Source organism: Stigmatopora nigra, chromosome 15, assembly GCF_051989575.1.
Source record: "Stigmatopora nigra isolate UIUO_SnigA chromosome 15, RoL_Snig_1.1, whole genome shotgun sequence".
Lineage (NCBI taxonomy): Eukaryota > Metazoa > Chordata > Actinopteri > Syngnathiformes > Syngnathidae > Stigmatopora > Stigmatopora nigra.
The window spans coordinates 11,021,860-11,032,500 of NC_135522.1; the positions used below are offsets into that span (position 1 = coordinate 11,021,860).

Sequence of the window (10,641 nt, forward strand, 5' to 3'; positions counted from 1 at the left end):
AAAAATTAAAAATAAAATAGTAATAAAAAAGGATTTCCTTCTTTTTCTAAATATGTCCTAGTATATTTCCACTCAATGGCTTCTCAATTTCTCATTTTCTGAACCACTTTACAGGAAAATCTCCTACTGATCTCCTTGATTTACTTCAGCAGAAAAATCTGAGTGAGAGCATGGGACGGCTATACACATTAGTGGGTTTGACAGTGATCACTGCTTCTGTTGAACGGACATTTTCAGCCCGAAACAGAATCAAAACGTGTACTTACTTATGTGTATATATAAAAATCTTTTCTAAAATAAAAAATATATATTAAAAAATATTATTGACAGCAAATCTGCAACCAAATCCATTTGTATCCCGACGTCGGCCATTGTGGGAGTTTGAGATCTCTGGCTGGCTCACTTTGGCTTTGTTCTGCCTACTCTATCACTAGCCAATCTTAGTTGGTGAAAGCGGTGACGTTTCCCTACTACTGCGAGGAAGCCATGACGTATCCCTATGCCTGCGAGGAGGCCTTGGTGTCACCAAATCGAATTCTGATTGGTTAAAGCAACAGTCTTATCGACGCTTGTTTAATGCAGCAGAGCCTGCAGAACTGATTGTGAAGGCCTTGAGACAGATTTCTGACCCTGGCAACAAATAATGGCTGAAATGTGATTGGTTAAATGCTTCAATATGATAACAAACATCTGGGAGCAGCGCAACCAGGGGGAAGCAATGAAAGGAAGCTAACAGATAATTTGGAATTATTTAATAAATATTGATGGACAAAATATAATATATGATTCGGATATTTCTTAGGCCAGCAGAGAAGGCATTGAAGGCCCTGATGGCACACCACTAAGCTGATGTGACTGTCTATCTCAGTCTTCTCATTAAAAGCAATTATATTCGCCTTCCGTCTACTTTTTGCTGGATAGTAGGGTTGGTAAGAATTACAAGTTAACAATGACTATAAATCGTCTTTACTCATTTACCAGTTTTATTTTATTTATTATTATAAATGTTTAGTGCGCAGTACTAGACTGTATTTCACAAAAAACAAACTTTAATTACCCAACAAGTTGCTATTATTTCAGAATGTTTAATAAAACCATCTATACAAAATGTAGATTTTACAAACATTGCTACCAATATATAAGGTTAAACAAAACAAAAGCAGTTAATCTTTGCTGTCAGGATAAAATATCAATAAATTGTCATGCATAGTATATGCTTTGTGGAGACTCTGCACTAACATTACCCAGGACTAAATCCAAGCAAGTTTAAAATGTTAAATAAAACTTCCACAGCAAATATAGTCCTCAACCTTTCCAAATTTGTCCTTTACATGTCTTTTTGGTCCTCACAAACAAATTTACACGCAATCATAAAGCAAATGTTCATACAGGTAAGGCACTATAAAAAACTTTTTACAATATTGTTTTTTTTCCCCTCAGTTATTCCAATTCATAGTACTGCTCAACATGCTATGACTGATCGGCGAGAGCCACGGGAAATGTTCTGATTTAAAACAAAACAACAACAAAAAACATTAGTTATTCAAAATAATGTATTTCTGTTTTTGACATGGCTGCAATGTGAAGAGTGGTTCGTACATCCGCCTCACAATTCTGGGATCAAGAGTTAAAGCATGGGCTGTCTCTGGCCTTAATGAGTGGAGTTTCCAAATTCTCCCCTGTGCCAGTGTGGGTTTTCTCCGGATACTTTTGTCTCTTCTCACATTCTGAAAAAAATGCGGTGGACCGGTTGAATACACTTAATTGTACGGAGCTAGGAGTGTGTGCATGAATGGTAGTCTCTCTCTCCTTGTTCCCTGTGATTGGCTGGCAACCAAATCAGGGTGGAACCTTCCTAATGCCCATAATTAGCTGGAACAGGCTCTAACACCCCCGTGGCCTTTGTGAGGGTAAGTGGCAGTTTCAATATAGCTATGACAAGCAGGGGAGCCCGGCTTCGCGTTCTTACCTACTTGCGACAAAAACACACTAACACACCGTCAGACACACACACACACACACACACACACACACACACACACATTCTAAGAAATAGTAATATTAGATAGATATACATAGCATCAGAACAATGAAATACTCTTCCACCAGATGGCAGAGGTTGCAAAGAGCATGTGCATTCGACTTATGATAAAAGCTTTGTATTTCAAACAAACAGGCAGTTTTAATTCTGAGTGGGTACATTTGTGCTTGAATTTAATATACATAATTTTACCAGATAGCTGCAATGCGGTTAATGGCACCCAATGAGTTGAATACTATGAAACAAATAATCTACTTGTTTTAGTTAGAGTTGAACCAGTGTATTTCTGGTTTATTGAATTTAATGGAATTAATTTTGCTTTTCTTAGCAGTATGCTGTACTCATGTATACATTGGTTTATAATAATGTAAAATAAAAAATATTCAAATTAACATTTAATAGATATATATTAATTGCTAATATTTAACGTGAGTAAAACTAGAAATCGTTACTTGGACAATGAAGGGATTTTTTAACAACCAAAAGTAGACAGGTCTTAAGTGTTGGCTTTTGAATAGCATTTCACTGTAGTCTGTAATCCTTATAAAGCGTTATTTATGGATGTGTGGGTGTGTGTGTGTGGTTATGTTAAGATTCCCCCGCTACATTTTTTCAAACTCTGCATTGTAGAAAGTTGACATTTTTCATGGTGGCCACAAACGGCTGTCGGATCCTAATAGACGAGTGATTGAATTTCTTGACCTTCTTTAAGTCTGGAAAATCAATCAAACGGACCTCGTGGCTGATTGGTCGTTAGGTAGGCTACCTTTTCATGTAATTTACAAACGTAATGTTCAGAAGAATCCTTATTTATATAAACAAAAATGCTTCCAGTTGCCTGCCCCTCATGTGTTTACATGCACTGGCGTGGCTCATGTTTACTCCACGCGGATCCGACCTGAACTTGGCTTTTCCCTTCATTTGTTCCACATCCATCACGTCCATTTTTTCCATTTTCATCTTTTATTGCGATCTGTCCACCTATGGATTAGCCACTGTGCCTCTCCATACACAAATAGATTACCAAAGCACACACAATAACAACCCAAGCAGGTGGGACCGGCAAAATGAAGCTTATGACTGACCACTGTACCTGAAAGGGTTAGTACTGTAATGTAAATAACTCAAGAATCTTTGCAGTTTACTAAAAAGGCATGGTTTCAAGCCAAAAATACTTTTTGGTATATGTTTTTTTTAGTTGTGTGAGAGATATTTCTGTAGAAAAATAAAGTGTTTTGTCTCAGTGTCTCGGCATGTACACTCCGAATGGCCTCTGGGACACATTTGGCTCTATTTTCGTGAGACTCACTGCATGGGTAAAGTCTGAGTCAAGCTGGTCGTTTTGGCGCAGCACTTGGAGTATTCTTGAAGCGCACGGAAGAGGGACAAGGGTGGTAGAATATCGATGAAAAATATTATTTTAAACATATTAAACATCACCATATCTACAATTAATCCTGGAACTCGGTAGACTGGTGGTCAAAGGTGATTTTGACGAATATGATCGGAGCATATTTGAGTGCTACATTTTTAAAATGAATGAAAGAAGCAGCTTTGATTGATGGTGACTTCAATCTACAACAGTCCACCAATATTTAGATTGGGGAGGGGGGTTCAGGGGTTTCAGGCTCATTGCTATTCTTGAAATGAACAACATCAGACCATCATATTTTAGGCTGTCCTGAAAATGTACTTGTAACAATCTACGCATTTAGCCCACCACAAAACAGTATAAAAAGGGCCAATATTTATGTTTTAACATTATTAATTTAGCAAAAATCTTATCTACTCGCCAATTTGTACTTCAGATAAAAAATATTACAGCTTTGTTTTGGTTGCAAAGAAACAAAATTGAGTCAAAGAGATAAAACTAATCCTTTGCACCTGTTTTTTTTAAACTGTAAGCAGTCAAAAACTGATTTGGATGGCTCTCAATTACTTGATTTTCACTTTTTCATCTCTGTCCATATCCTAAATTAGAAATTTTCTTAGGATAGCTAATAATTTAGCTTCCTGAGCTAAACAACTATTGTGTCTAATCCTGTCCTCCCTTCATTGCTCCATTTCTCGTTCTGTGTCTCGCTCATTTACGCTCTGAGGACCTACACTCGAAAACACTCCCCTTAGCAACCGCCACCCGAATGGGCACCCAAACACACATCACACTCCTGTGTCCTGCTCTTCCTCCTCCTCGTCCTCCTGCTGTGGCAAGAGGCGATAATGTTCACAGCCAGTCGGCACAAAAGTCACCCTGGGACGGGTGCAGTCTTCAGCGAGGGCATCTCCTAGGTCATCTAAAGTCAGCTGATCAACAGAGCTGCATTTGGTGTACAAATCTCGATTGACCCCCTTATCGTCGCCTTCCAAGAAGCTGGCATCAGGAAGTTTACCATCCTGGAATGTGGAATGGATGTAACCAATGGGTACAGGCAGGCTGGCAAAGACGATGAGCATGACGATCATAGCTAAAGCCCAACTGGGATACTCCAAAACCGTCTCAGAGGCCTGTTCAGAAGGGAAAAACAAGGCACAGTAAATTTATATGTGCTGTGGTAAACATTGGGTTTTTTTAGTCCTGATTCAATAGTGCGAACTATAGGAGCACACTTCATATCTTTTGGTCATTTTTTCCAGAGGTGAGGAGCATAATAAGTCAATGGCACCTCACCCGAGTTGGTTCTTAATGTTGGAACACACAGAAAAGTTCCAGATAACCTAAGAGGCCTTAGATGCTTCATAGGCATCAAACAGATCTTGTCTATCCTTTCAGTCACTGTAAATGCATCTCTCATCTCATTTTCTGAACCGCTTTATCCTTATTAGCTATCTCCGGGCCAGAGGCGGGGGGACAACACCCTGAATCGTTGGCCAGTCGATCACAGGGCACAAGGAGACAAACAACCATTCACGCTCACACTTATGCCCAGGGGCAATTTAGAGTGTCCAATCAGCCTACCATGCATGTCTTTGGAATGTGGGTGGAAACTGGAATACCTGGAGAAAACCCACACAGGCCTGGAGAGAACATGCAACAAAGGTGGACGTGACCTGGATATGAACCCAGGACCACAAAGCTGTGAGGCAGACGCACTAACCACTCGTGCTACCTGGCTGCCCCAGTAAGTTCGTGTGTGTGGATATTTTGTCACCAGTTTGATATGATCCTTGTATTTGTAAGGAATGTTATACTTGTGAGGCAGAAACATTCTGGATTAAGTTCAGTTTACTGATGTATTTTTTGTTATAAACCGTAAATGTTGCAATATCTCATCTCATTTTCAGAACCGCTTTATCCTCACTGGGATCACAGAGGGTGCTGGAGCCTATCCCAGTTTACTGGGAGGCGGGGGACACCCTGAATTGGTGGCCATTCAATCGCAGGACACAAGGAGACAAACAACCATTCACGCTCATACATAGGGGCAATTTAGAGTGTCCAATCAGCCTACCATGCATGTCTTTGGAATGTGGGAGGAAACCGGAGTACCCAGAGAAAATCCAAGCAGGTGGCAGAACATGCAAACTCCACACAGGTGGACTGACCAGGATTAGAACCCAGGACTCCCAGTGTGAGGCAGACGAGCTAACCACTGCACTGCTGGGCAACCCATTGTTGCAATAACCCAATTTATTATAAATATATGGATAAATGAAAAATACACAACATACACTTCTTCTAAACAAGATGTTGATACCTTACGCATCAAAAGGATTAGATGTCTAATAAAGACAAACTTATTTTAATTCAAAGCAGATGGATGAAAAGGCCACATCATATGTGGCACAAAATGAGTCAACATAGATTGTAAAATAATTGCAAATGTATAATGAACTAAAACCATCTTACCATCGTTTCATTCCAGGCAGTGTACGTGGGCCCTTTAAAGACCATTCTCAACAAACTGGCAGCCAGAAGTCCTATCATAGCCAACAAGCATATGTATTTCCAGAGATATTTGTACACCACTGGGGGACGCCATTTGAGCATGTCTTCAATATCATCCAAGAACCTGCATAGGAAAAAGACAAAACCCAAACTGAAGGAAATTTTCCTGCCTCTTCTATTTATTTAGAAAAAACGTCTACATAAATTACAGAAACATTAATTTGCTTCATAATTTATACCCTAGGGAAAATATTCTTTTGCAAAAGTGACTGAGTAGTAAACATTAGCACTTATACTGAATAAAAACACTAACATTAATTAAATAACTAATCGATGGACGTTATTTTTAGTGGGTTTCAATTATAGCAGATTAATGCTATTGAAAATCAGGCTATATTACCCACAAATACGTAAGGGTGGAAAATTTAATCAGTGTCTATAATAGTGATGTAAATAATGATGATTTACATCGCCAAAATGATATAAAACTTTATGTTGGTATCTTATGTCTATCTTCATTATCACAATAATACAGAGCTGTTCTCTGAATGCATATTTTGGACAGTAGGTTTCATGCTAACTTAAAATACAGCAAATAATAACCTCTAGTCAGAAGTATAAGTAGATACAGTGGTACCTCGACATACGAGTGCCCCGACATTCGAGCAATTTGAGATACAAGTAAAATTTTGGGGAAATATTTATCTTAAGATACGAGACAAATTTTGATACACGAGCATACAGCCGACGCAAGAGGCTGCTGCTCATAAGAACATCGTGGGCACTCTCTTGTGTAATGTCTCTATGAGCACTGGGCGGATTGTAGCATTTTTTTCAGTTTTTTCCCCATTAGTCAGTATGAATGGCGGATGTACTACTTCTCATTGGGAAGTGGTTGTCCGTTATCCTATTGTGAGGATATTTGTGTGCATCATTTTCGGAATATTTTGAAGGGAAGACAAAAGCAAACAACCCTCGATAGGTTGCATCTGAAAGTAAGGGTGGAGGCTGGGCAAATAGAACCAACACGGGAGAAGAAAAGTAAACATTTAAAACAAAATTAGAATTAAGTTTAGTGTAAGGTTAGATTAAAGTTATATTTGAGTGTGTCTGCATCTTAATCCAAGTTCATTTAAATTTGTTTGTTATGTTCCGAGCGTGTTGCCGTGCAACCCCCCCCCCCCCCCCCCGTCTCTCCCTCCCCTCCACAAAATCTGTCTAATTTTAGTACTATTAAAAAAAATTCAGCACTATTAAACCACTAGTTATTTTTTACTTTGTTAATAGAATGTGAATTAGAACTAATAAAAATGTTTTTCCAATTCAATTTCCAATTTTGGGTGTTTTTTCAGAGGGTTGTTACGAATTAATTTGTTTTTAGTTCATTTCTATGGGAAACGTTCGTTTGAGTTACGAGCTCAGTTCCGGGATGAATTAAGCTTGTATCTCGAGGTACCACTGTAATTAGAAATATTTGAATTTGAGCAAAAATATGTATGCTCTTGTGGTGCTTCGGTTGATACTGGATAGTTATAGGTTGTAGCACTACTTGGTGGATTTAACATTAGTGTCATGTCAGTTTTACGTCAATCAAAAAATAGTCACAGAGTCGGTAAAATCGTTGCATCATTTTTCACCATTATTCAAGTATATTATATCAATATCAGAAGATAAAATTGCCCCTATAATGAAAGACTTTTGTTCATATTTCACAGCACTAGTTCGTAATAACAAAAAAATTATTCATAACTTACCGATCAGTGCCATAAACCCATGAGACACTGATAGTTTCAAAAATTACAACGATGACCAAAGGTAGTGTAGCAGAGTAATCATCAAACATGGCCACAAAGTAGTTGCCTGAACGCTGAGTGAAAAGAAGCCCAAGCAAAAAGCCTAAAGCGCAGCTGCACACTGAAAAACAAACACAAAACAGAAATATTGAGACCTAATTTTCATACATTTGTGGAAAATCGCATTTAATTTGGGTGGCTTACCAGTTAATAAGGTTCGGTGGCGGCCCAGCACCTTAAAATTGTCCATGAGTGGTGTGAGGATTCCCTGCATGGTCCCAAACATGGTGCTCATGCCCAGGTTGAGCAACATGAGGAAAAATAAAACGGACCAGAAAGGGCTGGCTGGGAAGAGAGCCATCACCTCAGTAAAGGCTATGAAAGCCAGTCCTGTCCCTTCCACTCCCTGAACGTCAACATAAGCAAACAGATAGAACATGACGACATTCATTTATATGGAGACTACATATAAATAGTTAGGGATGTTTGGCTTTTGGCTGGAAATTCAGAATTTAAAAATGTATGTCGACTGCCTGGTGAATAACTAACAAATGTTTGAAACGCACACAAATGAGCTTTTCAATTTACAAGGTTCACTGGCAGATAGATGTGAGGTTTTTTTTTTTAATCAGTTTGTAGTGGTATTAAACTGGGTGGCCTGGCTGAGTAGTTTTGGTTTCATTTTGAGTTTGGTGGTTTAAATTGAGTTTGTTCCACCTGTGTGGAGTTTTCATGTTTTTCCCTGGGTGGGTTTCCTCCGGGTAATCCGGTTTCCTCCCACATTGAAAAGACGTCTATGGTAGGCTGGTTGGACACTCTAAATTGCACTTTGGTATGAGTGTGAATATTTGTCTGTCTCCTCGTGCTCTGCAATTGGCTGGCCACTGATTCATGTTAACCCATGCCTCTGGCCCGTAGTCAGCTGGGATAGGCTCCAGCACGCCCGCGACCCTCTTGAGGATAAAGCAGTTCCAAAAACAAATGAATGACTGAATGAATGGTATTGAACTTTATTATGTTATTTTCTTTGCTAATATCATGTTTGCTCCGATACTTATACTGCTCCTCACTTGAAACACATAGTAAACATTCTAAAAGCAAACTAAACTCAAGCCATAAACTTAAGTAAAGTCTTAAATATTATTCATTCATTTTCTCTAAACTATCTAATTTTAATTTCTCACCAAGCGGGCTAAATTGAATTGAATCTTACTTATCTGTAAAATCACAGTGCGTCAGGATACAAACACAAAATCTACTTCCTGGAATAACAGTCTTGGGGTACCGCAGGGGTGAATGCTAGGCCCACTACTTTTAAGTATTTACATAAATGACCTGCTAAGCTGTTGTCTTTCAATTGTCACCTGCCAAATGTGTGCCGATGATGCATTTCTTTATTTCCATGCGAAAGACAAAAAAGGACAGGAACTGCCAGATGCAATGACCGGCATGAATAACTAGCTTGAAAAATTGCAACTACACTTAAACAGTCTGTAGGTACTTCTCAAAATGAGTGACAAATAACAGTGACCCCAACCAGTGGTTACTCACCTTTTTCATCTCCTCGTCCAGATTGCAGTCGGTGATATTAAGTTTCAAAGATGCGCCATGGCCGTTGTACCACTCTCTGTAGTCTGATACAGAAATGGAGCTTGGCTCAGTCATATTTAAACCTGGCCACCCTTGATGGACCTCTTCTTCCAGCCACATGTTGCTCAGAAGGTGAACATTCCTGAAAAAACAAACAAATCTAACATAAGAACTTATGTTATATTGAAAATGAATGTATATTACATAAAAGTGTAAAATAACTGGGGGCGGCCCGGCACATGATTGGTTAGCGCATCAGCCTCAGAGTGCTGAATTTGAAACCAGGTCAATACTCCTGTGTGGAGTTTGCATGTTCTGCTCAGTCCTATATGGGTTTTCTCCGGGTACTCCGGTTGCCTCCCACATTCCAAAAAGATGCATGGTAGGCTGGTTGGACACTCTAAATTGCCTATCGGTATGAGTGTGAACGGTTTTCCGTTTCCTCGTGCCCTGGCAGGCCACCAATTCAGGGTGCCCCCCAGCTGGGATAGGCTCCAGCAACCCCCGCGACCCTTGTGAGGATAAGCAGTTCAAGAATGAATGTTGAATTATTTTGGGTTTGTTTCAATCATTAAATTGTTACTTGTGCATTTTCATACATACTTAGTCACACAGTCCTTTGCAATGTTTTTGGCCCGGAAACCCAGGATGACAAAAACAACGAGTGAGGCCAATACAGACGTCATGAAATTGATGCCAGAGACCAGCAGAGCATCCCTGTGACAGTTGTTTTGGATTGGATTGTAGGAGGAATAGGCAATGACAGAGCCATAGCCCAGTCCTAGGGCAAAAAAAACTTGAGTGGCTGCCTGCCGCCACACCTGCAAGTTCCCCCAAATCTCAAGCTGAAAGAAAAAATAAGAACTTGGTGAGAGAGAGATGTAAAAAAAAATAATAATAATTTCATGTTTTGTGGTAATTATTTCTTCAGTTGTGTGGAACAAATTAGAGAATTTACATATAAAGTACTTTTACTTACAACATTTTCAAGTTACGTCAAAAATTCTGGAACCAATTAATTTCCTCAAGTAGAGGTATGACTGTATTTTTTACTATACTTAATATATTGTATACACAACTGTACTATTTTATGGAATTATGTATTCCTCTAGTGCTTTCTGTATATTGATAAATGTACATTTAGCAAACTTTTACCATTCATAACAAAAATGTCAGAAAAACAAGGCTTTAATGAAAGGTGGGCTTACTCTTGGATAAAACATATACTTAATCCCTTCCATTGCACCGTCCAGTGTCAAGCCTCTGATGAGGAAAATGAAGAGCACCACATACGGAAAGACTGAAGAAAAGTACATAACCTGGAATTTGTA

General features: G+C 39.0%; 1 protein-coding gene across 2 annotated transcripts in view; it reads right to left on the reverse strand.

Moving 5' to 3' along the window:
* Positions 1 to 1,133: 1,133 nt before the first annotated feature.
* LOC144208899 (sodium-dependent neutral amino acid transporter B(0)AT2-like) overlaps positions 1,134 to 10,641 on the reverse strand; it is a 17,802-nt gene continuing 8,294 nt past the window's right edge. For both annotated transcript variants that reach the window (XM_077734974.1, XM_077734975.1), the window contains exons 6-12: positions 10,519 to 10,629; positions 9,914 to 10,155; positions 9,272 to 9,452; positions 7,925 to 8,126; positions 7,682 to 7,841; positions 5,889 to 6,051; positions 1,134 to 4,546 (exon numbers count right to left, since the gene is read on the reverse strand). In XM_077734974.1, coding sequence (XP_077591100.1) covers positions 4,202 to 4,546; positions 5,889 to 6,051; positions 7,682 to 7,841; positions 7,925 to 8,126; positions 9,272 to 9,452; positions 9,914 to 10,155; positions 10,519 to 10,629 — 1,404 coding nt within the window. In that variant the 3' untranslated portion in view covers positions 1,134 to 4,201. The remainder of the gene's footprint in view (positions 4,547 to 5,888; positions 6,052 to 7,681; positions 7,842 to 7,924; positions 8,127 to 9,271; positions 9,453 to 9,913; positions 10,156 to 10,518; positions 10,630 to 10,641) is intronic.